This window comes from Uranotaenia lowii, chromosome 3, assembly GCF_029784155.1.
Source record: "Uranotaenia lowii strain MFRU-FL chromosome 3, ASM2978415v1, whole genome shotgun sequence".
NCBI classification, from domain to species: Eukaryota; Metazoa; Arthropoda; class Insecta; order Diptera; family Culicidae; genus Uranotaenia; species Uranotaenia lowii.
In genome coordinates, this window is record NC_073693.1 from 251,715,226 (window position 1) to 251,742,556 (window position 27,331).

At 40.6% G+C, this 27,331-nt stretch overlaps 1 protein-coding gene across 1 annotated transcript in view; it reads right to left on the bottom strand.

Moving 5' to 3' along the window:
• Positions 1-27,331, bottom strand: part of LOC129756293 (voltage-dependent calcium channel type A subunit alpha-1) — a 145,585-nt gene that overhangs the window by 37,549 nt on the left and 80,705 nt on the right. Inside the window, exons 4-17 of the mRNA XM_055753118.1 lie at positions 21,011-21,108; positions 20,488-20,643; positions 20,184-20,413; positions 20,021-20,124; positions 17,076-17,548; positions 6,408-7,263; positions 5,747-6,310; positions 5,177-5,320; positions 4,907-5,108; positions 4,686-4,850; positions 4,506-4,616; positions 4,363-4,446; positions 4,118-4,300; positions 3,925-4,016 (exon numbers count right to left, since the gene is read on the bottom strand). Of these exons, the coding sequence (XP_055609093.1) occupies positions 3,925-4,016; positions 4,118-4,300; positions 4,363-4,446; positions 4,506-4,616; positions 4,686-4,850; positions 4,907-5,108; positions 5,177-5,320; positions 5,747-6,310; positions 6,408-7,263; positions 17,076-17,548; positions 20,021-20,124; positions 20,184-20,413; positions 20,488-20,643; positions 21,011-21,108 (3,462 nt within the window). The remainder of the gene's footprint in view (positions 1-3,924; positions 4,017-4,117; positions 4,301-4,362; positions 4,447-4,505; positions 4,617-4,685; positions 4,851-4,906; positions 5,109-5,176; positions 5,321-5,746; positions 6,311-6,407; positions 7,264-17,075; positions 17,549-20,020; positions 20,125-20,183; positions 20,414-20,487; positions 20,644-21,010; positions 21,109-27,331) is intronic.

The window sequence follows — 27,331 nt, forward strand, 5'->3', positions numbered from 1 at the left end:
ATTCAAGAATTTTCTGTAACGATGATGAGCTTTGAGTTGCCTTGCGTATCATTTCTTGCGTTACTGGAACGTTGTGAAGCGAAGACTCGAGTGCACTTCCCATGTCTTCATCGACGCAAATCGTTGCGATCACCAAGTCCTCGTCAGCTTGATGATGTCTGTTTATCAGGCGTGAGAGAACGTCGGCATAACCAAATTTATCCGTTGCTACATACTCGATACGAAAATCATAGCTTAGAAGAATAGTGGCCCAACGTTGTAACCGATTTGCGGAATGAACCGGTATGCCTTTGTGGGATCCAAATATGGAAAGCAACGGTTTGTGATCCGTTTGCAAGGTAAAGTGTCTTCCATAAATCATCGAATGGAACTTTAAAACACCAAAAACGAGAGCGAGGCCCTCTTTCTCAATTTGCCCGTAGTTCCTCTCGGCAGGGGTGAGAGAACGACTACGATGCTGAACCACCTTAACTGCTCCAGTTGGTAGGCGATGCAAGAGACAGGCACCGATTCCGGTGCTCGACGCGTCAGCCGCAACGATGATTTCATGGCGAGGGTCAAAATGCATCAAAAGTAATTCGGAACTCAATATCTGCTTAAACTCTTCGAAAGACTGTTGACATTCCGATGACCAGTTCCAACGAGCATTCGACTTGAGAAGTTGATCCAGAGGATGTCGTAATCGATGCATTTCTGCCACGAATTTTGAGTAATAATTTACGGCGCCAAGAAATGCCCGCAGCTCCTGCAGATTGGTTGGAGGAGGCATGTTCGATATAGCTTGTAGTTTATCTGGGTCAGGGCGAATTCCAGAGCTGCTCACAATATGCCCAAGGTATTTTATTTCTTCCATAAAAAATCGACATTTTTCTAGCTGCAAATGGAAACCAAAATCTTTAATGCGATCTAAAGTTGCACGAAGATTGTGAAGGTGGTCTTCGGCATTTCGTCCGCCGACGAGCACATCATCCAGATAAACACGAACACCCTTCAATCCAGAAACCATGGAGTCCATTATCTTTTGAAAGGCCCCGGGTGCTGGTTTGACCCCAGGAGCCAAACGGTTGAACCTGAATAACCCACGATGCGTGTTTATCGTGAGCAAATCCTTAGATTCATCGTCAACTTCGATTTGCAAGTAAGCGTTCGATAAATCAATTATGCTGAATATGCGCATACCAGCAAGAGAGGAAAAAATATCATCAGGAATGGGGAGAGGATATTTGTTTGGCTGGAGAGCGTCGTTCAAGCCCGTCGAGTAATCTCCGCATATTCGTATACTGCCACTCGCCTTCTTGACAGCTACAATAGGTGCTGCCCAGCACGAATATTCGACCGGAGTAATAATGCCGAGATCTTCCAGTCGTTGTAGTTCGGCTTCCAGAGCTTCGTGGGCTGCTTGAGCAACCGGACGTCGTGGTACATACACAGGCTGAGAATTTGGCTTCAAGTACAATTTCACCTGTGTCTTAGTGCACAATCCCAAGGAGTTCTGGAAGAGCTCGGGAAACATTTGCTGTAGCTGTCGCACCTTATCGTCGGATCCAGACTTCACGCTGACTCTGTTGCACACCGAAGACAATGGAATGGACCATAAGTTGAACGAATCGATCAGATCTAAGCCCAATAAATTGAGATCATCGCTCGGAGCAATGTAGCAGGTAGCAGGTTTGCTGATATCCTGAAGCGTAACGGTGCACTGAAACTCTGCTTCCAAGTTGACGTTTCCACCAGAAGCGCTGATAGCTTCGTGCTCAGTTGGTTTTGTTGGAGGAGCACCTAAAGCAATCCAATTTTTCCGACTAATAACCGTGATATCGGAAGCCGTATCGATTTGTAGTTTGATCGGCTTACCATTGATGAGAATGCTGACAAATTTGCGTCTCCGACGTACCAGTGATGTGACCGACGAAATTTTTTTCAGAGCAGAAAAATTATCTCTAGCTGTTTTTGGTTTCGGTTTGGATGCAAAAGCGCAGTAACCTTCCTTATGACCGGTGACTTTACAGTTTTTGCAGACGTGGGTGGAGTATGAACAATTCTTCGTGAAATGCGGGCCACCGCACAGCCAGCAGGGTGATTTAGGAGGTTTATCTTCGGTTTTCGGCTTGTGATGTGGTTTTTTGTTGTTCTTCTGATTGTGTTTTGTTCGCTGCTTGTCAGTAAGAGCATGAATAGAAACTGCAGAAGAATGAGGAGTGTTTTCGATCAGGGCAGTGTCCAATTTTAGGTTCAACATTCGCTGGCACTCAGTGGATAGGGCTTCCACTGTGAGAGCCGCGGCATCTTCCGTCTCTAGTTTGGACAGCAGCCTGGTACGGATTTCCGAATCTCGATGAGAACGCAATCCGCACACAAAAATGAGAGCCTTGAACTCGTTCTCGGTCAAACTGCTCACCTTAAAATCCTCGCAAAGCCGATTAACCGCACCGGCGTAGGCGATGAAGTCGTCGGATTCTGGCTTCGTGTATTGCAAGCATTTGCACCGCTTGTTGAACAGCGAGGTACGTCGTGAAAAAATTTCCGTGAGCTTCTTTGTTGTCTCCTCAAACGAAAAATCTTTGGGTTGTTTAGGCAAAATGTAATTCACGTACCTGCTGTGCGCTTTGGTGTCTAATTTTCGAAGCAATAGTCGAACTTTAGATGGTCCATCCAGCTTATTAGCATCTTGCGAAAATGTATCCTCATAGCGGGAGAACCAAACATCAAACAGGCAATCGTCGGAGTCTGGATCATAATGAAATTCCGTCATCGTGTTAGCCAAAGACTCTAAGAGGAATTCCTTGTTGTCTCCTTGTCCAGTAGCATTTAACCGTGGAGGTGCTACGATGGGTTTTGCGGCGAGAGATTTCACCAAATCCTGGAGTTGCTGTTGTTGTTGTTGGAGTGCGTTTAGGGTCTCCTGGAATCCCTTCGTTTGTTCCAGCTGTTGAGCTTGTAGCTGTGCGTTTTGTTGGGAAACCGTAGCGAGGCTTACAATGATGCTTTTGAACTCGGCATCACTCATGGTTGGTGTGAGGTTAGAACGATGGTTGTGGGTATCTTTTTGCGAAAATCGCCGTGTAACTGCTGTTTTGACTGTTGAGAAACAACGGAAACGATAATCTACAGGTTCCTCGTCGCCAACTGTTTTGTACCTGTTGTGTCACCACGAGAGAAAGCCAAGTTTTCGCGTTTTTAACTTCTAGTATAATTCTCAACCTCGTTGTCGTTAAAGTACAAAATTCAGAATGAATAATAAAGAATAACAAAAGTATATCTAACTGACATATCTCGTTGGGGCATCCAGTGATGACGATCTTCGATGATGTTCGAAAGCTGCGCACCGAGGGACCCAACAGAAACGGCACTACTAAGAAGTCTATCCCGGCATTCTTTAGATAGAGGAAAAATACTCCTGTGGCAGCGCAAAGCTGAATTTTCTCCTTGGACCTGTAACTGACTCATCAAAGATCCAGAATTGACCTAACAGCAACTTGATTCCACCCCACAAAGATAAAATTGCAATTGAATTGTGCTCCATCTAAGTTCAAACGTATTTTTCTATAACTATATCTGTATCTTCGTTAGGCAGATGCCATTCAATGTCACGTCACCTAAAAGATAGATATGTTGGACAAAAAACTCGGACAACTTCAGCTCTGAGTAATAGTAAATGCCATACAAAATAAGATTCGGAAACGAAAGAGGAGAAAGAATCGCAGCGTTATACCTTGGTCTACAAAGGGGTCAGGGAAAAGTACAACGCTTTACTGAGAGCTAGAAAATGCTTACTGCGACAGAGATCCATATATTAGTTCGGTAAGTACATTGTCTTAAAAATTTGACTTGTGAAAATATTCAGAATAGGAATACGACTAGTTTATCAAATAGGATGACCCGGACTCCTAATTATAAAATACCAATTTCTTTTCTTAAACTTACCTGAATAACAACATAAGACCGTCCAAAAAGGATCTGAAATTGTTGTGTCTGCTAATGGCAGTGTCTGGATCTAGCTCGATGTTTCCAAAAACCTGTGAAGAAAACGAAGAAGTCAAATAGTTTGTAAACAAAAAATTGTTTTATGTAAAAAGTGGAAAAAATAAATACTTATAGAAGACTTCTAATAACATACCTGCATTCCGATAATGGCATAAATGAAGAACAACATGGCGATTAGCAAGCAGACGTATGGCAGTGCTTTGAAGGACTGAACGAAGGTCCACAGCAGGATCCGGATGGTGTCACCCTGACGGAGCAGCTTGATCAAACGAGCCGCTCGAAAGAGCCGCAGAAAGCCGACGTTGAACGAATTTTCCTAGAAATGTTAGCAGGAAACATCAGTAAAATTTGGGTAGATCAAGGGATTTAAGGTCATACCCAGAGAAGCAGAATCGTTGCGTCCACTATACTGCCGATGACAGTGATCAAATCGAACACGTTCCACGCATCTTTGAAAAAGTTCTGAAAAGAATATTGGTGTTGAGAAGTGTTTTCAATGTCATAGGAACGTACGTCCTTACCCTAGCTCCAAAACCAATGATTTTCAGTACTGTTTCCACGCTGAACATCCCGGTGAATATCATGTTCAGGTACTTCATAAAGTTTTCGAGTTTTTTGTTCTGATTATGGCACTGCAAAATGAAGTTTACAAATTTTGTAGTTCGAAGTTCTTGTATTTGTTAAAAATACTGTAAAATTACCTTAAGCATCAGAAGAAGTGTGTTGAAGACAATCAACGACATAATGAAGTACTCAAACGGAGCAGAAACTATAATCCTCCAAACGGTGTACTTAAACCCGCTATGTTTGGTAGGAATATATCGTTCCAACGGCCTTGCACCGATCGTGAAATCGATACAGGATTTCTAGAAATAGAAAGTGGTAATGCCTATGTCAGCAAAAATTCGGACACCTCAAATACCTGATTCTTATCGATTTCTCCGTCCTGCAGTTCTGCTTCTCCCTGCTCCTGGAAGGTGATGATAATCAAGGCAACGAATATGTTGACGAAGAAGAATGGGAACACTACGAAGTAGACGACGTAGAAGATGGACATTTCGATGCGGAAGTTTTGGATTGGTCCCTGATCCTCGTAGGTAGCTGCCATGGAGTTTTGAAGGACTCTGTGGGGGATTAGACCATGAAATGAGAATTTTTCAAGCTCATGATGTCACTTTGGGTCAATACTCACTGAGGCCAGCCCTCGCCCGTTTGCACAGCAAACAGTGTAAGCATGGCTGTGGCCACGTTGTCGTAGTGAAAGTATTGCGTCTTCCATTCTCGTTTGGCATGGTGCGGCATTCCGTCCACGTCGTCGTAAACGAAATACGAACCTCTGTGTGATGCACAGAATTAGGAACCAAACGTGAGTTAGATACATTTAAGAAAATATCACATTGAAAGCTAAAAAAGCTGACTAAGAGCTTGGACGCTATGTCTGTAACCTAGAACTAGGAAGAGACTATCATTAGCTGTCTAGCAGTAGACAATTTGTTCTAATATTCATTAGATTCAACAGTATATCGGAATCATTTTACATTCATACAACAAAGATATCTTCTTTATTCCGTTGGATATTTTTCTATCAGTGTATGTTAAACTTTGTGACATCTTCGATATTTTAAACAATACTTTTCAAGAACTCTTCTCATTATCAGAATGACGACTTTTAAGCTGTTCCCTCAAGCTAGCTGCACCTGCTAAGCTGCATTAAATTCAGTTTGAAGTAAAAAAATACTCATCATAGAATCAATATACTCACTGGCAGTCGATGCTATTGTGCTTGCTGTCGTCGGAGCAGAAGAAAAATTTCCCATTAAACAACTGCACCGCGATGACAGCAAAGATGAACTGAAACAGAATATAGACGATCAGAATGTTGATGACATTTTTGAGTGATCCCACAACGCAATCGAACACAGCCTTCAGCTTCGGAACTCGCTTGATGGTTTTCAGCGGCCGCAACACTCGCAATACTCTGAGTGATTTGATTGTTGACAAATCGGCGGCCGCATCACTTCCACTGATGTCGAAACCGATACTGATCACCGCACAGCCTACGACGGCAGCGTCCATGATGTTCCAAATTTCGCGTAGATAGCTACCAGGATGCAGAATTACACCCAAATCGATCACCTTCAACAGCAATTCCATCGCAAATACGCAAGTAAATGCGTAATCCACATTGTTTAGCACCAAATTTCGGGGTGCATCTTCCTGGACCGGATCTTCCGCCGCTAACGCAATCGACGACAGACAAATGACGATCATGATGAAGAAATCAAAATACTGTAGATTGACTACCCAATGTGCGGCGCGGCGCATTCTGTAGGGAGACATCAGTATAAGCATTGGTCGACATCAGTAGAAGTTAGTTATTACAGTCAGCGTATTCGTTAAACCATCGGCGATTTGTTACTTACGGATTGGTAGACGAGAATATGAACATGCACGAGTACGGCAGCATTGGTTTCGGACCTTCCGCTTGCTCTTCCGCTTCTTCCGCCTCCTTCTTTTCCTCCTCCTTCTTGGCTTCCTCTTCCTTTTTGGCTTCCGCCTCCTCCGCGGTCGGAGTGCCTTCTTTCGCTTTCTGCAGTGCTTCCATCTCCTTCTCCAGTTCCATCTGCTGCTTCAGCTTGTCTCGTTCCTGCTGCTGCTCTTCTGCTGCGGTCAGTTCTTGTGCGTTCGCCAAATTATCGACAGCGATAGCCAAGAACACGTTCAGCAGGGTGTAGTTTCCGAACAGTGTCAGTATGATGAAGTACAGTGAGTAGATCATCCCACTTTCGTGTCCACCCTGGGAGTTGATGCCTAGATACATGACCTCGTTCCAATCCTCACCGGTGAGGATCTGGAACACTGTTAGCAGTGAGATGGTGAACGTATTGAAGTTGGTTGGTGGTGTGCCTTCGGGTAAGATGAACTGACCCCCGAATAGCTGCATTCCGAGCAGCGCGAATATCAGTATGAACAGAAAGAGCAAAAACAGGAGCGAGATAATAGAACGCATAGAACTGAGCAAAGAGATGACCAAGTTGCGCAGCGAGGACCAGTATTTGGTGACTTTGAAGATGCGCAGTAGCCGGAGGGCTCGTAGCACGGAAATACCGAAGGAACCCTCTTTGTAGGCGGACCAAACCACCTCGAAGATTGAACCAGCGATAACTATGCAATCGAAGCGGTTGAACGCCGACTCGAAATATATCCGTGGTCCGAGCGCATAGATTTTGATCAACATTTCGCACATGAACAAGCCTAGGAACACAAATTCGGCGTAGTCTAGAATACAAAAATAGATGGTTAGCTTCAAAACGATCGGGGGCGCGCTTCTGGAAGGGAGCGATCGGTGATGATTTGATAGCAGTTGGCGCAAATCACACAGAATACATATGGTGGGTAGCAAAATAGACAGGAAGCGGTGCCCTTGCAGAATTTCGCCAGCGAAATCCCAGTAGAGACCGACACAGAGAAGGCTAAAAGAATTTATATACAGTTGATTTGTTTGGTACAAATATTGCAATGCAGTGCAAATCTATGGGCAAAAAATAAACACATATAAAGTTCAAACAACAAATTACCTCTGAAGCATCGAAGGTGTTAGCTACAATCGGAACATAACAGTAGAAGGTATATACAGTAACGTAAATTGAGTGACGTAATCAGGAATATTTTTAACTGACAAATCGAAAACCATGTGTATAAGTTAAAGTCAAACTACGTCAATATCGAGAAAATAAGGGCAAAATGAGGAACCCGGGGAAAGTGAGCACCGCTTTGTTCTACGAAAGTAGGAATTTTCTTAAATTAATACTCTTATGAAGTATTTACAGTATCTTGATATTTTTTCAGTTAAAATGGTAACTGCCCCATGCAACATGATGTTGTACAACTTGTTCCTCATATTTAAACTAACTAAAGGTCGCGGTTCATCTCAGGTGGAAATGACAATGAAAAATCATTTGGCCAATAACTCAAATAAACGAAATAAGTTGGTTTTGTAACAAGGTGGATTCGATGTAGAATAAGTAAAAGATAAATTTTGGACTAGTTTCAGTGTTCTGAATCTTTTAAAATATTTTATTTATATCTTGGTTGGTCGACTCTTCAGGGCTCCATCCAAACAACAATGAGCCGGGAGAAAACAGCACTGCTTTCAGTTTTACTTCCGAATGTTATTCTCTTTCGCTGATTATGCTCGAATTGGGGGTTGGCAACCTGGTTCTTCTTGCCAACAAGAATCTTTTTCTTTTTTTTATCCATCGGGAGAGATGTTTATGGTGTTTTCCTCTCAATGGAGTAGGAACGGAGTTGAAAAAGTCAAAATTTCAACCAATGAAGAACCCAAATGATTGTTGTTTCAGTGTGTTATCATTCATAATTCTCTCGGATTTGACATTCAGTCCAGTTCCTTGACAGCAAAATGTCAGGTTTGTTATGGGCCCACAAAATCGTTGCCTGTAATTTTGATGGTTGTCAAATTGCTCGACACTGTAGGGTTCTACATTGGATCGTACCTTTTATGAAGATATTGTTGAATCCGAATGACACACCTGGTTATTGAAAAGACATTGAGACTGACCGAATGGAGGGGAGAAAACTGGCAACACGGTGGACGGAAGAGGGAGTGGAGAACGGGAGGAGGAGGGGAACAACGTCGGGCAGAGGAGTGAAAATGACCGGATTGAGTTTGGCTGGAAAACAGGAAAATTGACAGATACAGGAAGACCCTACAACTGGCGACGAGCGGGAGAAGGAACCGCAGAGGAATAAGGTACGCAAGTTTCTATTCTAGACATTACCAAGGGTGGAGTTGAAAAAATTGACGGGCTCTTTGGAAATTTGTTCGAAAGTGAAAAGGAAAATGGCGCTACTGTATTAAAATTTTGGCGAAAATGGAAAAGAATGGATAGATATGAGAACTCGGGAAATAAGTGTTTTTTTTTATTTAAAGCATTAGTGATAATTTATCGGTGATTAATTTGGGTTTCCATCTCGTCATGCTTTTGCGTCTAGCCAAAATTTTGAATATGTTTGCCATTGAACTATGGGCTCTTGACCGGAATTTCGAGGACATAAAGGCTGTGTTAAAGAAAATATGTTTAAGAATATAAAAAAGTCATGATAAAGCGATGTGTAATATTGTGATTATTCAGTTTTGAAGTTTAAAAAAAAAAAGAACAAATGTGAATATAGTGACCTGTGATTATTAAATATGAAGCAGAATAAGCTCGGTAAGTTGACTAAGGATGAAATGACTTGCGATGTTTGTGATAAGAAAGTGATAACAATGGTAATTTTCCTTTACTTTTATATGAGATGTAAGCCAGATACACATGCACTAACTATTTTGTGATGGTTATTGTTATTCCAAATTTAATTATTCTTAAATAAGTTCTCATGTGGTTTACTGACTGAAAATCAGATAATGAATTCTGATGGTTCTGACGTAGAAAAACGATCAATGCGAACCCTCATAAGAGTGTATGCAACAATAAGTGATCTGTCCTGGATTGGCTACCAATCTGTCCGGAACGGAGACTTCGGAACAGAAGGGTTTTACCCTGAAAGTTTAATGAGTTGTTGAGTCTTCGAAGTGTTCAGATTAGATTATGTTTGTTGAAAAAAAAAACAATTGTTTATGTTTAGAAAATATTCTCGAGTTTAGTTTTCTATCAGTAGAATAAATCATGAGCATTCTGTGAACTGTGAACATAAAGTACGTTTAGTAAAATATTGTACGTAATTTAAAAAAAAATTGATTTTCTACGATTTCGTTAAATACCTCAGTTACAGTTGCGTTGGCTCTGGAAACCTCAACTTACATACAATATCCGTGCATGGAATTGTAAGATAAAGCAGATACATCTCAAAACTATTAATTGATGATAAGTGATTTTATCGGTCATTTAAAGAATTAACTTTCAAGGATAGAGATATGAAATGTGTTGTTTATTAAGATTAATCAGGTAGAAACTAATTAATTGTAGCGAACAAATATTGTTGAGTTCATCTGCCTATTTTAGCAGAGTCGGCAGTTTACTATGATACCTTGATAAGTGAGTTATTTTTCTGAAATGCATTTTCAGGTAGTCCGTGCAGGAAGCATAGAACTGAATGTTAGCTTTTAGCTTAGACCTAAGTTGTATTATATTGGAATGTCAACGGAAAAGCTGGAGGCTGCTGACTTCTGCGCAGGGAGCGTAGGGCGTTCCATAATGAAGGTTAATTGCACCTGATGCAGGAGGCATTTGTGTGAAGCTTAGCAGGGAGCTGAGTTAGATCGGTCTAGAGCAGGGAACCAAGATAAGCGTGTGTTACAGCAAGAAGCAATGTACCTCTAGTGCAGGGAGCCTAGAGTGGAGTGTTGGAACATAAGCTGGGAGCTATGTTCAACTCTAGTGCTGGGAGCCTAGAGTGGAGTGTCAGAACATCAGCTGGGAGCTATGTTCGACTCTAGTGCCGGGAGCCTAGAGCGGAGTGTTAGAACGTTAGCAGGATGCTATGTTCGACTCTAGTGCTGGGAGCCTAGAGTGGAGTGTCAGAACATCAGCTGAGGGCTATGTTCGACTCTAGTGCTGGGAGCCTAGAGTGGTTTGTCAGAACATCAGCTGGGAGCTATGTTCGACTCTAGTGCCGGGAGCCTAGAGCGGAGTGTTAGAACATTAGCAGGACGCTATGTTCAACTCTAGAGCGAGGAACCTAGAGTGGAGTGTTAGAACATCAGGTAAGAGCTATGTTCAACTCTAGTGCAGGGAGCCTAGAGTGGAGTGTATGGACTTAGTAGGATGCTATGTTCATTTCCAGTGCGAGGAGCATAGAGTGGAATGTTTTAACTTAGCAGGGAGCTAAGTACGATAAATCTACTGCAGTGAACTTTGTAACTTTGGAAGTAGCATTGAGCTACGGATATCTCTAGTGCAGGTGGAAAAGATGAGAATTACACTAAACGGAAAGCTAAAGTTAAAAGTTTTGTAGTAGATTTGACAAGTGTGTTACGATAGCATTGGGCTATGTTTATCTCTAGTACTGGAAGCATAGAGATGAAAGTAAAACTAAGCAAATTCGTAAGATGTGGACAGCCTAGATGTAAGAATGTTTGTTCAGTCGTATTGTCCCGAAGTGGAGTTTAAAATGAAATAGAAGATTTGTATAATTTGCTCAATTGAAATGTTTAAAAATTTCAAGAAAATAAATTAAGCGCTTTAGCAAGTAGTACTATTGAATGATTTTGCGTATTATGTTCAATGTAACGTCAGGATTTGATTCAAATATATTTGAAAGGTCCATTTCTCCGAATGAAAATTAAAATAAACAGAAGCAGTCAGGTTGTTGAGCTATGTTTACTTCAAGGGCAGAAAGGAGGTAGATTAGCACACAACGTAGCTTGGACTATCCTGAAGCCGAGCGCAAAGATTCTTTCGGTTTAGAACTATGCTAAGCTGAGTTGTCTAGCAAGATAATAATAGGGTCAAATTTTCTCCATATATCAAGTAAGTATGACTGAATGAGGATCGGCCATTTCCTGCGTTCATATCCAATGGGCGATGGGCGCGCTCGAGATCGCGGTATACGTTTTCTCGTGTGTTAAACAGAAAAAGCAACAGCCTTTGCTCCAAGTTCACTCCGATTAGCTGTCATTCTTATTGAAATCTGGGTAAGAGTGAAGAGCAAGCTTTATTTTTTTTAGCAGGCCCAAGCCCAATAGGTCGAGAGTAGTATTTAAGAATTGATGGCATCCATACTACTCACCCTCATATGGATGAATTTGTTAGAGTTTTATCTGTCAGATAGTTGATTTGAGATTCAGGGGTTGCATCCCAGGAGCGCTATGCTGCTTAGGCTGGTACTGTCTCCGAGATTTTGGGAAGCACTGAGGATATTCCTTTATGGTTGTACCGTAGTATTCTTGGGTTATTAACGAGTGTCGGTGTCTTTTGGAGAAATTGTTTTCATGGATGATGCATCGTTTTTGAAGAAGTTTTCCATTGTATTTTTTTGGAATTAGTACAGTTTACAAGGGCTTAAAGAAGGAGGTATTCACGAAAGGGGTGAGTCGCTACCAAATGTTGGTTCTTTGAGAGTTCGCTAAAAAAAGCGTTGGCTTGAAGGTCCAAGTGTCCAAGCCACTGGTTAGGACGGTATACAATTATTTTCGATGTAAAGGTGTGCTGAACGAGGAAGTAATATCAGCTTGAATGGACGAGCAAGCGGATAGCTGTTGTACAGGGATTGTTCATTGTCTGCTCTGTTTGTAGGCAATTTAAAATCGGGGCAGGATGTGAGAGTGGTGTGTCCTAAGGTAGTTAATGATTATATGTAAGTGTGCGCTAAAACTGAACATATTGTATAAGTGATGTCAATACCGCGATGAGTTAGGGAAATAGAGCGTCAAATTAAAGGTGCACCAAGTCGCAGACTCGACTGTTCTCCGTGTGGATGTTGCGATAACCAGCGGGTTATCAACGATCGGAAATCGTTGTTCACGATCTATGGTTAAATAGCTTTGTTGACGTCGATAAATAGAAAATTTTATGTTGAGTAGGTGTATATTTATCGGAGTAGAAGAAAAGATCTTAATTAGTAGAGGTTTATTAGATAACCTTTCTAGTTGTATCGCCGTGACAATTAAAACAATGCCAAGAGTTTTTGGTGTCGTTTTTGTGAAACTTCAGAAGCTGTTTAAGAAGTTGTTTATCATACTCATAAGATTATATATTCTGTTATGATGTAACGCTAAAAAAAAAAATTCTTACAAATATGGGAATGATGAACGATGTATTGTGTATGAACTGAAATTATTTGAAATGCAGTTAACGAAACGGATAGTATATTATAGGAAATGAGATTGATTTTCGACAAACAGATATTAAAGCCAAATGATAGAAATGTTTCAAATTTACTTTAACATTTTTCATTTAACGAAAAGTAGGGATGTAGGGTTCTACATTGGATCGTACCTTTTATGAAGATATTGTTGAATCCGAATGACACACCTGGTTATTGAAAAGACATTGAGACTGACCGAATGGAGGGGAGAAAACTGGCAAAACGGTGGACGGAAGAGGGAGTGGAGAACGGGAGGAGGAGGGGAACAACGTCGGGCAGAGGAGTGAAAATGACCGGATTGAGTTTGGCTGGAAAACAGGAAAATTGACAGATACAGGAAGACCCTACAGACACGTCATCCGAGTTAACATGAGCTGTAGGAAGGGTTGCCAATATTTTTTTCAAAAATCAGGGACTGGTGCTATAAAAATCAGGATACGTCAAAATAACAGACATTTCGCTCGAAGTTATGATTTTTTTTGTCGTCACTACACATTTTTACTTTATAGGGTACCTTATGCAGTTCCTTGCAACCCAATAAGGCTTATTTTCGAAAATCAGGGAAATCCAATGCATGGTTTAAGGTTGTCAGGCTGAGCCTTGAAAAATCAGACAAATCCTAAAAAAATCAGGCACATTGGCATCTCTGGTTGTAAGTGACTAGGACAGCAATTATGAGAGCTTCCGCACCTGAGTGGGCGATAGCGAATTTTAGACAAGAGTGCTCGAGTGTTTCAGTCATGCATTTCAGTGTGAATGGAGAAATATTTTATTTTGACTCCCACCACAAAATGTACAAAAAATAACAACAATCCTTCCCCTCTGTCAGCGTTGCCACATTCAAATCTATACTTTCATTTAAAAGTTCTGCAGATCAAAATGTTGACCAACAATTCATTTGATCATATTTGACTTAAATAATGTTTAGTTGAAAAACAGGAAAATTCGGGCATTTTGAAAACCGTATATGAAAAAATCCGGGAAATTTAAAAAATTTTAAAAATCAGGACGGTCTCTCAAAAATCATAATTAATCCTAAAAATCAAGACACATGCTACATCATTAGGTAGGGTTCGGAAAGCAGTGTCTTTTCTCGTAAACGTACCAAAATAAAAACTGTGTTAGCACTCTTATGTGTTGACAATCTGACTCTTGTGTACAGTGCGAGTCATCTCTCCCCGCACAGCTTTGGGTGAGCAGAAAATAAAAAACTGCACTTTCTTTCACTGAACAAGCCGATCTAAGGGGTTTTTTCCCATTCATACCCCAGATTTTGACCGCGAAAAATTTGATCACATTATTGGGGCAATCGAAACACATTTTTTAGAAGTTTCAAACACTGAGACCTGTTCTAAATTCAGCTTTCAACTTTTCCCGATCGATTCCACCATGTTACAGAGCAAATTGAAATCACTTTTTTCAATTATTGTTAAAAAACGATTTTTGGTGTGCCACGACCTTAACATATTACTAACCGGAAGCCTATGAATATGCTTTTGGTAGCCTGAGCTTCTATTTTCTATGTATTATTTTTAACAAGTAGGATTTATCAAAACAATTTCTATTTTACTTAAAATTGGTTATTGCATCACTATTACAATAACTGCGTGTGACTTAAATTTGGAGACATTTTGTAATAAGTATAGTAAATGTAATTTTCCAGCAAAAACTGAGGAGTTTCCTGAAAGGCACCAGTCAGTAAAGTGTCTTGAAGCGGAATCAGAAGGGGTAAGTCTTGTACCTCTGGCTCCTCAAACCCATCAGTGCTTGTTTTGAGTTATGTTGCAAACAAAGTTATTTTGATTTGAAATTCGATTATTTGAAAGGGTGCCATATGCGCAATCCCGATTAGGCACCTTCCCAAACAAAGTCATGCCTATGTTTTGAGGTTGTTCTTCATGCCTCAGGGGGGTGCTTAATTTGCCCAACACAGACACTGATTTTAGCTTTTGAAACACGAACATTAAATGAAATTTTCAAAGAACTTCTTTACTTTTTCGATTCTTAGATAAATAGCAAATGGCCATCTTGAGTGAATAAATACGTCACAGTTATGGAACTCACATATTTATTTAAGCTTTTAAGTATGGCCATAATTCCCCTTTTAACGTTCCCAGAATCGGGAAATCAGACAATCCTTTTCCCGGGACATTCCGAGATCCCGGAAAAATTTGAAAAATAAGATTTTAATACTCTATGGCAGTGGTTTTCAAAACTAAAATGATGATTAGAATTGTTAGGAACCATGAGCCTATGATATTATATTGGTTTACAAAACACAAAATTCATTTCAATTTATTTTGGGCTTGTTATGTAGCTCAGATCAGTGAGCTTGTGATGAAGCTCAGTTCAAATTTAAATTTATGAAACTTTAACACGTTCGTCGCCAAGCGTCACCCATTCAAAAAATGTCCAACTTTGAAAAGCCAAAACATCAACGGAAATATCAGTTCGGCCCAAAGTTCGGCTAGAGAACAGAAGAGAATATGGTTATAATCTGAGATAATCTATCTCCAAGTTTGTGTAATGACTTTCCAAATTTCGAGGTATTTTGCATCACCCACTCTAAGCGATAAACGTGTTTAATCTGAATTTGAATCCTGTTTAAAGTTGAGCGACATTACCTGGTCTTAAACTGCAGTTAAGATTCTAATAACTGATTTTTTTCCAATTAAAGTGCTTACCGAATAATTTTAAAATTTATCCATGGCAAATTTCATAATTCATCTTTTTGATACATTGAATAAAAGATAAACAAATCAGAACTCATTCTCATTTTTCTTTCCAAAAAAAAAATGATGATAGAATCACAGATAAAAAAGTATTTTTGCTCAGGAAATGTTTATGACAATACTTTTCAAAGCATTTTAGTAGCTATATTCTTATGCTATTTTGATATACGTTCCAAATACCTACATTATAGAAAGATCGTATGAAAGTTGAAAAACAGCATTTTTCTACCAAAGTGGAGGTTGTATACACACATAAATTTCAATACTTTCTTAACACGTTCGTCGGTACGTCATTTTGGTAGTTTTACTAGCCAGGCCCAAAGAAGTTCTCGGAGCGACAAAATAAATAAGGAGAGTCCCAGCTTTGCAACGTGTGGCTAATATGAGTAAAAGAGCGTCACGTTTTTGATGTGACAGGGCCTTTCAGGAAATACACCCGCCACACCAATATTCGGGTGACGGGTGTATTTCCTGGGAGGCCCCGTCACATAAAAAATGTTTGACGCTTTCTTACTCAAACAAGACGCTCAGTTCAGCCACACGTTGCAAATCTTGAAGTTCTCCCTCCTAAATTTTTCGCTCCGAGAATTTCTTTGGGCCCGGTTAGTAAAACTACCAAAATTAGCGTGGCGACGAACGTGTTAAGCGACAAAAACTACACAAGTTGGGCGTTATCTGTCACCTTATTCGTACGTTTTAAGCGCTAGAGAAAATAATTAGCTAAAGGTACGATTTTTTTTTCATGTTTAACGGTAAAATATAGCACGTAAAACTTTTAAATGACAATGATCCTCAGATCCCTAACCGTATAGTTTTCCGCAAAGCACATTCAAAATTTCTTTCACAGGTTAGTATAACGATTTATAAACAGTTAAACATTAAAAAAGCAAAGAAGAACAACTATTTAAAGGAAACATTCTATAATATAAAACAGCCGATTACATTTTTCAAATTGTTGATTTGACAACACTGATTACGCCACTGTCACTATACTACAATTCTGAAAGGGAAAAAATGCTGCACATACAACACAGCTTCCATCGACATGGAACGTGACCCTGTATGCAATTGCCGCACCATTCGGCAAGTTGGTCAGGCTAATCTCACGAGGGGGGGGAAGTGTGAGATACAAAACTCGACAAAACAAAAATTGCGGTGACATTTTGCGCCCGGAGTTTCATAACTCACAAATCGCTGTCTTAATGAGGCCTCTCGCCGAAGACCGGCAATCTGGCGTACAGCGTCACGTGTAAGCGCACTCGATTTCACATTCATACACAAATATTGTATTAACAAACGAAGGTGGCTACCTACGAAAGAAAGAAAAATCCAATTAATAAGTTAAGGAACAATAGATAGTAGTGCACTACACAAAGAAACCGCAAAACTACTGGCAATGAAACAACCGGAAAAGGGCTTGTGAAACACATTTGTTCAGCTCACGATGATGGCAAATCCACAGAGAGACGATGAGAGTGGCGTGGGTGTATTTTTTTGGAAGCATCAGCGTCCACCAAGGCCAGATTTACTTACATAGAAATAAGGACAGCCAGTTGGGCTGCCCATAGTGCTCAACGGCCACGCAGATTGTATTCAGAAACACCAACACTATCACGAACCAGTAGAACCACTGGGTTTTGACGGTATGCCGGATCCCGTACCGAAAGCGCTTCTCTGCGCGCCAAAAGCCCGACTTGGCCGGTTTCTTTTCCTTCTTGAGGATGCCTTCGTCACCCGACTCGGTCGTCGCGTCTTCGTCGTCGGTTTCCGAAGATTTTGATTTGCCGAGATTTTTCAGTTTTTTCCGCTTGGCGGCGGCTTTCTTGCGGGCTTCCATTATGTACATGCGCTCCTCTTCGGTGGTTCGGTCCTCGGCCAGAATGATTTCCTCCGCTTTGCAGATCCACTCGACGAATCCGTTCAATTCCTTTTCGAGCTGTTGCTGGCGGCGCAACTTCAAGAACTCCTGCCGGTTTTCCACCTTTTCTCGCTCCCGTGCAAATTCACTGGAAAGGATGAGAATCTGATTAATAATTTGTCTACTGACTTCGAGGCCTCAAGAAAGTACGACCTAAAGGCTATTTAATACCTCATGGGTGTTAGGTCTTAAGGCGTAACGACCTTACGACCTTACAATCTCAAGGCCTTACGTCATTAAGGCTTACGACCTCATGACCTTACGATCTGATGACGTCACGATCTCGAGGCCCTACGACCTCAATAATTAATGACCTAAAGGCCTTAAAACATCAATTTCTCACGACATCAAGGCCTAACGACCTCAAGGCCTTACAACTTCATGATCTTACGACCTCATACCCTTACGACCTCAAGAACTTATGACTTTGAGGCTTAGAGACCACAAGGCCTCACAAAATCAAGTGCTTACGACCTTAAGGCCTTCGATCTCATGGTCTTAGAGCCTTCGGATCTTAAGACCTCAATGCACCTCATGAGATTGCGACCTCGATGCCTTACGACCTCAAAGCCTTAAGACCTAAAGGCATTTCATCATCAAGGCCTTTCGAATTCAAGATCTTAAAAACTCCAAACACGACCTCAAGGGCTTAACGGGGGACGAACTTGACGACTTACGACCTCAAGGTTCTACAACCTCAAGGTCCTACGATCTCAAGGTCCTACGATCTCAAGGTCCTACGACCTCGAGGTCCTACGACCACAAGGTCCTACGAACTGAAGGTCCTATGATCTCAAGGTCCAACGACCTCATGGTCCTACGATCTCAAGGTCCTACGACCTCGAGGTCCTGTGAACTCAAAGTTCTACGAACTCAAGGTCCTACGAACTCAAGGTCCAACGACCTCAAGGTCCTACGACCTCAAGGTTTCACAAAATCAAGGGCTGACGACCCTTAGGCCTTCGATTTTATGGTCTAATAGCCTTCGGGTCTTAAGACCTTAATGAATTACGACCTAAAGGGCTTGCGACCTCGAGGCCTTACGACCTGAAGTCCTAAAGGCCTTTTATCCTCAAGGCCTTATGAATTCAAGACTTTAAGAACTCCAAACACGACCTCACGGGCTTATCGGGGGACGAACTTGACGACTTACGACCTCAAGGTCCTACAACATCAAGGTCCTACGATTTCAAGGTCCTACGATCTCAAGGTCCTAAGACCTCGAGGTCCTACGACCACAAAGTCTCATGAACTGAAGGTCCTATGAACTCAAGGTCCTGCGACCTCAAGGTCCTACGATCTCAAGGTCCTACGCCTTCGGGGTCCAACAACTTCAAGGTCCAACGATTTCAAGGTCCTACGATCTCAAGGTCCTATGACCTCGAGGTTCTATGACCTCGAGGTCCTGCGAACTCAAGGTCCTACGACCTCAAGGTCCTACGACTTTAAGGTCCTACGATCTCAAGGTCCTACGATCTCAAGGTCCTACGATCTCAAGGTCCTACGATCTCAAGGGCCTACGACCTCGAGGTCCAACAACTTCAAGGTCCAACGATCTCAAGGTCCTACGATCTCGAGGTCCAACGATCCTGAGGTCCTGCGAACTCAAGGTCCTACGAACTCAAGGTCCTACGAACTCAAGGTCCTACGACCTCAAGGTCCTACGACCTCAAGGTCCAACGACCTCAAGGTCCTATGACCTCAAGGTTTCACAAAATCAAAGGCTTACGACCCTAAGGCCTTCGATCTCATGGTCAAATAGCCTTCGGATCTTAAGACCTCAATAAATTACGACCTCAAGGGCTTGCGACCTCGAGGCCTTATGACCTGAAGTCCTAAAGGCCTTTCATCCTCAAGGCCTTATGAATTTAAGACCTTAAGAACTCCAAACACGACCTCATGGGCTTAACGGGGAACGAACTTGACGACTTACGACCTCAAGGTCCTACGACCTCAAGGTCCTACGACCTCAAGTTCTTACGATCTCAAGGTCCTATGAATTCAAGGTCCTACGGCTTCGAGGTCCTACGACCACAAGGTCCTATGACCACAAGGTCCTACGACCTCAAGGTCCAACGAACTCAAGGTCCAACGACCTCAAGGTCCTACGATCTCAAGGTCCTACGACTTCAAAGTACCTTAAGGTCGTAGGACCTAAGATATCAAGGTCCGAGACCTCAAGAGCTTACAGCTTCAAGGCATTATGACTCAAAGGCCTTACGACCTTTAGGCATTACAACCTCAAGACCTTACAACTATAAGACCTTATAACCTTATGGCCTTTCTACTTAAGCTCTTGCGACCTCAACCTTTTACGACCTCATAGGTTTATGACCTCAAGTCCTTATGACCTCAAGGCATTACGACCTCAAGACCTAATGACCTCAGGACAATATGACCTCAAGGCCTGACTACCTCAAGACCTTACAACATCGATGATTACAGTACCTTACCAACTTGAGGTCATAAGGTTTTTAGGGCCTTAAAATCTTAGGGTCTTAATGTCCTTGATACTTCACGAGTCTTTCGATCTCACTACTCAATGATCTTCGTTACTTACCCACTGAGGACACCGAGAACTAAGTTGAGCATGAAAAATGAACCGATAATAATCAAAGGCACAAAATATATCCAATTAAACGTTGAGCCTAGGGCATCATTGGTCTGAAACAGAAAGATCGAACAAATTAAATAAGCTTCAACAAAGTACGAAATCCTCTTACCCAATACATAGTAGACGTCCATCCCTCCATGGTGATGCACTGGAACACGGTCAACATGGCGAAGCCGATGTTGTCGAAGTTGGTGATCCCGAAGTTGGGACCCTCCCACTGTTCGATGCAGGCGGTTTCATTGTGATTGCAGAGGTGCACCCCGACTGGCAGTTCGACGTTCATCGTGTCGTCGTCATCGTAGCAAGGCGTTGGCAGGTCACCTTCTTCAATTATTTCAACTATAGGAGAGTTGTAAGAAAAGGATTTGTCAATGGCAATATGGTTTTATAGATAGATCTAGCAAACTACTTACAGGCATCTTCTAAGCTATAACAACTTTTGTGCAAAGCACCCGAATAAAATTCTAATCCTATAATTGCAAATATAACGATTGCAAACAACACCAGCAGCCCGATCTGGAGCAACGGAGCCATGGCTTTGATGATGGACTTTAACACAACTTGTAGACCTTTAGTTTTGGGAAGGAAGTTGGAAGTAGGAGAAAAAGAGAAAGTATTATCAACTCGAAACGACACATTTCATTGGCTACGAGTGAACTGCATAATCTATCAACTAAACCGGTAAATATGGAATGCTAATAGAAACAAGTTGTGAAATCTAAACAAGCGTTAATCGAATGATACAGTTGAATCAGTTTGTTTTACTAAAACGTTTGGGAAAACAACGTGTGATGCGATAAATAGAGTTGAAACCAAAAATAAAGACAAAAAACAGTATAGAGACAGTTTCAAAACCAAACAACATAGTTGAATCAGAGTGGCAAATCAAGTTGCGATGTGCTATGGAGAGATGATTACACAGGCTATTCTACTCACTAGGAACTCCAGAAACTAATTTTAATGGTCGCAAAACACGAATCGACCTTAACGTTCTGAGATCTATTTCGAGCGGAAGTGGGAGCAACGTGATGAGCCTATAAAACACGGGGGAAAAAGGAAGATTTGTCAAAGGGTGTTATTTCCATTGGGCATCAACGTTTGAAACAATAAATAGTTGAAGCAGACGAAATTAGAAATCGTCTGTTTTGTTATTTCAGATTGAAATTATCTGATTTTATCAATATCGATAGAAAGTTCTAAACGCTACTTCAGAAAGATAATAAAATATTATAAACGAAATCTATCTTCAAGAAATAAACCAGATGAAAGTAAGAAAAGGGTTAAGACTCTTATTTTCAATACTACACAAATTCAAAGATAAAGTGAATATCAATTAAAAACCTTACTGTATAACTCTTTCCTAAATAAAGTTTAACTTCATAACTCGAATTCATGTAAAACGACCTAATTCATGTTAACCTGACTCTATGAAATATTAAACAAGAACATCTGAGTAGAAAACCTGACACTAAAGAATATCAAACATGTATAGTTGGTTTGAAGAAGGGTTCTAGAAGATATTCGATATTGGAAAATAGTTTCAACATCAACAGAACGATTCTATTCCTTAATTGGCTATGAATCAACTTTATATCTTAAATAAAATCAACTTTCCAACACTATTGGAACTAGAATCAAAGTTTTGAAAAAGTTCTAAAACATTTGAATTGCAACCTACGCGATTTCTTGAAAGAAATTTTGGGTTTTTTTTTCCTGGATTTTCATCCAGAAGCATGATTCCTCCCCGATTTGAGGATAAACATATTGACCTTTATATTCTTTTTATTATTTCGAACAATTCATATCGTTATTTAATTCAAAAAGGTAAAAAGTACTGGATCTTATTTCTCTGATAAATGGTATTTTTGATCATTACTAATATTTTGATAAAAAGGTGCCTATCATTTTTATCATCATTAAGAATTATCTGAAAGCATACTGTGTGGAGTATCAGAAATTCAGATGTGGAAATTTTGATTTTATAAATTTGTGAATATGACATTCCTTTTGGATTCTTAACATTTTTAGTTGCAATTTTGTTGATTTAAGATAATCTATTTACCTGAAAAAAATATATAAAAACTTTCTATGAAAATTAAGTAAAATTTACAAAACAAATTGATATAATATATTAGGGGACCCTATAGAAATTTGGAAAAGGAAGGTAGGTTGAGGAATTTGTTGACTTCTGCTCTATGTAAACTAATGGTTTTGCATTATATAAACTGTAAATAGATTGTACCTTTCTTATACAACATAACTATCTATTTCTATAAATAGGGGAGAATGAGGATACTTGATCCCTGGGGATACTTGATTCCTTAGCTATATCTCGAAACTGGAATGTCTTACAAAGATCAAATGGTTTAGAAAAATGTGCCAAAATGAGCAAAATTACAATGCTTGTAGTTTAAAATTTTTTAACAAAATAATTGTTTGAGTAATTGAACTTTGTTCGAAAAATTTCACAAAATGTAACTTGAAGATCTTTTTTCATCACTTTAAAATGTTCCATACATGGGAAAATTATGAAAAAAATATTTGTTCAAATGTATTAATCGTTCGAGCCTAAAATGAACTTCATAATGCCATATTTTCAAAGCAATGGAAATCTCTCAATTTTTTTCAGAAAAAGTTTTCTAAAATGTGGATTATGGGTATAATTGATCCCCTAGAGTTGGGTACAATTGATCCCCCTTCCAAACGGCATATTCTTCTTCTGAATTGATCGTTATGATTGCTGATTACATAATAACTTATATTTATCCTAAAACGAATATTTATCAAACAATTGTCTGAAGAAAAGAGCAAAAATAATTAATTTTCTCTTAATTATTAAAAATAGCGCCGCAATGTTATTAGCGTTGAGACAAAGTTATAGAATTTTCTTCTTTTGTCTGCTATAGATTGTGAAATGAGAATAAACATGACCAAAATAGTCAATTAACATGCTATCTTGGGGTTTGGTTAGATTTTTATACAAGGATTAGGGCTTCCTGAATAAAAGATCAAGTCTCCTCCAATAGGGGATTAAGTCTCCCTTAACTTCAGAAAAAATCGCAATTTTTTTACTCCCACGAAAATGCTTCTAGTTCATCAACGGGTTCAAGTATCGTTCTAATTTTTGGAGCATAGAAACTTGAAGTTACAAGCTGTCAGAAAATGCCAAAGACGGTGAGTTGCTAATTTTTTCCAAAAAGATATGGTGAAAATAAGAAAAGGGGATCAAGTATCCCCACTCTCCCCTACTGATGGTCTATTCAAGCTACAAAATGTTGTACTTTAGTTACTGATTTATCTATAATCCAATTTTTTTGTAATAAACAAGTTTTGGAATTTATTTTAACACGTCAAATTTCCAAAATTGGTCACTCGACAAACTTTTTCAGACAATTCTCATACTTTTAACATATCACGCTTAGGATATATTTTGAAAGTGAAGGTTCTGTAGACCGTTTGTCATTTTAAAAATTAACGAATTATCGGAAAACTTATATTTTCTTAAATTTTTCTAGCATATTTAACTGTATATGCTTATATTTAGTATATATTTATGTTAAGAAAATTCTTATGAAATCTACCTGAAAATGAAAAACATATGAGGCCCTTGGAGCCAAAAGGGTATAATTGCATAAAAGCTTATTTCGAGAAAACACGCTTTTAAATTGATGTGTTTGACCGTTTACCATATATTTTTTGAGAATTTGTATTTTTCTATCAAATGAAAAAGTGTGTAAAAAATATCTGAAAATCCGAAAAAAAATCATCAAATATAGTTTGAAATGTAAAGAATCGTTTGGCATCATTAACTCAAAATCGTCCATTTTTTCACTTATACCTCTTTGGCTCTGAGAGCTTCATATGTTTTCTGATGTGGTGAGGAAATTTTTTCAATCACTATCCCAATATATTTTTGTGTAAGTTGATTTTTGAATGTAATATCCCGACCAGAAGAGCATTTCCAAATCGTAACTCAAACCTATCTCAGAAAAAGAAAAGCCGCCGACCGTGGCCTAGAGGATAGCGTTCAAGTCTTCTAAGCCAGAGGTCATGAGATCAAGTCTTGGTCACGGCAAACATAGTACTCTTTCTTTGGGTTGGTGGTTTTAGCATTAGTAGAATGCTAGCCATTATATCCTAGAAAGATGTACGCTTAGTCTTAAGTAGAATTTCGATCTTTTTAAAGAAACATGAAGTTTCACTGAGATCCTATATGTGTTTGTTCGTTTTATAAAGGCTAGAGAGAAGGGGAGATAAGGGTATAACGAGCACCCGGGGCAAAGTAAGCATTCCTCATTTCTACAAAAGAACGTATTTTCTTAAATTAATTTTCATGAGGATTAGTTTTGTAGGTACTTTCCAAAGTATTTATTTTTTACCAAAAAGAAATCTCCTTCTCATCTTAACAGAAATATTTAAAAAAACCAACAAGGTTCCCAAGTGATGACAATATTATAAATATTGAGCACCGAAAAATAAGCTATAAGCGATCATTTCGTTGGATCAATTTGATCTGTACTGTACGCATTGCAACATAATGTACAAATTTCTTCTCAATTTTCACCATCATCAATTCATTTTAATTTTTCAATTCAATCAATTATAAAACGCGTTTTTATTTTGACTTTTTGACTCGAGGCGAACAGAACACTATTAATCAGGGCACAATGAGCATTTACTGCGTAGAATTTAGTAGTGAATTGAACTCGATGGAGTCAACTGAATTATAGAGCTTCAACTTGAATAGTTTACATCTGACGATTTGACCAACTGGTAAGGTGTCGGAAAGGTAATCGGATGACTCGATTCCTGGTCAAGGTGGTTTATTCCATTAACCATTCATGATAGATTATTTTGATTGTTGCATTTTACGGCTAGTAGAATACATCCGCCAAACAATGCACCAGAAACAAAATGTATGAGTTGATTGTATAGGGCTTTTGTACAGAGCATCAGTGTTAGTAAGCTGTTGGTACTAGGCTGCAATGCTATAGGCAGACCCCTGCATCTATTAGCAAAGTGTTAGTGAATCTCGTTTTTAAGCATTTTCTTCTTACGATTCAAGTTTTTTTTTGCCTTGAGAGCATACTGAGAGTTACGCGTGTCCAACGGCGCGAGGAGAAAGTTGGGTGTCGATACGACGTCCGCCGGTTGGAGAATCCAGAGGTGAAAAGGGCATACGTTGAACAGCTAGAATCCCGAGCCTCGGAGCTGCCGACAGACGGAACAGTCGAAGAACAGTGGTGTGGAATCAAGAATGTCTTTATCACGACGAGCCATGGTACTCTCGGGAAAAGTTTGTGGAAGAAGAAGTGAATGGATGTCGGATGAAACTTGGAGGATGGTCGATGATCGGAGAAAGGCGAAAGTCGGAATTGAGCAGGCATGTACCGGGTCAGCCAAAGCAGCCGCCCGCTTACGATATGCGGAGCTGGAAAAGGCAGTTACACGAGCTTGTAGACGAGACAAGAGAACCTGGACAAACTCCCTAGCCGAAGAGAGGGAAAGAGCCGCCGCCAATGGAGATATCCGATTACTTTATGACATTTCTCGCCGCCTCAGTGGTGCAAGGACTAATGCAAGAATGCCGCTGAAAGACCGAGCAGGTCAGTTATTGACCGATCGAACAGATCAGCTCAAACGATGGACTGAGCACATCGAACAACTCTTCCGAGTCACGAATAGCGATGGCCAACAGAACCCGCAGCTTGAAGCGCCAACAGTAAGTCGCATAAATGGCGTCAACTCGGAAGCGCCTTCGCTGGCTGAAATAGAAGCGGCAATCAAAAACATGAAATCCAACAAAGCACCTGGGATTGATTGCATCCCCGCTGAAATGTTGAAAGCCGACCCTGCCCTATCAGAACAAATGTTGCACCGTCTTTTCGCTGACATCTGGGATACTGCAACATTCCCGGCCGACTGGATGCAGGGTATCCTCGTTAAGGTCCCGAAGAAAGGAGACCTGACAGAGTGCGGTAACTGGCGAGGCATAACGTTGATCTGTACAACCCTCAAAGTACTCTGCAAAGTGATCCTGAACAGGATCCAGGAGAAAATTGACGCTACACTCCGACGGCAACAAGATGGATTCCGATCTGGACGATCATGTGTGGACCACACGACAACGCTACGAATCATATTGGAACAAATCAACGAATTCCAGGACTCTCTTCTGCTGGTGTTCATTGATTTCGAAAAAGCATTTGACCGACTTAACCATGAAAATATCTGGGCGGCTCTAAGGCGACGAGGGATTCCAGAGAAACTAGTCCATCTCATCGAAGCACAATACGAGGCATTTTCGTGCAAGGCCTTGCACGACGGTGTCTTGTCCGAACCAATCCCGGTAACTGCTGGAGTGAGACAAAGATGTATTTTATCACCGCTACTTTTTCTCATCGTAATGGATGAGATTCTGACTGGATCGATCGACTGTGCACCGAACCGAGGATTGCCGTGGAATCCTTCAACAATGGAGCATCTAAACGACCTTGACTTGGCTGACGATATTGTTTTGCTCGCCCAAACGCAACTGGATATGCAGAGCAAACTCGACGACCGCACCGAAAGTTCCAAGGCAGCAGGTCTCAAAGTCAATGTCGGAAAGACCAAGTCGATGGAGATCAACACAGGAAATCCCTCAAGTTTCATGGTAGCTGGGCAACAAGTTGAGAAAGTGGAGTGCTTCCAGTATCTTGGTAGCCAGATTACGCCTTATGGTGGTACCAAGAAGGACATTGAAACCCGGATCAGAAAAGCCCGATTTGCGTTTGCGAGTCTCCGAAACATCTGGCGGTCACGCCAGATCTCTCTACGAACGAAAATCCGAATCTTCAACTTAAACGTCAAATCCGTATTGCTGTACGGGTGCGAAACTTGGTGCACATATGCGGTAACGACGCGAAAACTGCAAGTATTTGTAAACCGCTGCCTGCGGAATATCATCCGCGCTTGGTGGCCTGGCAACTGGATCTCGAATGAGGAATTACATCGCCGGTGTCATCAAAGGGCGCTAGAAATCGAGATTCGGGAGCGTAAGTGGAGATGGATTGGGCACACGCTGCGAAAAGATGAAAACGAGATTTGCAGAGAGGCGTTAGATTGGAATCCAGAAGGTCATCGAAGAAGAGGCAGGCCTAGAAACTCGTGGCGGCGAATCCTAGCCGCTGAAATCCGAACTGTCGACGAGAATCTTGACTGGGACCAGGTGAAGACGCTGGCTCCGGATCGTCAACAGTGGAGGTCTTTTACCAC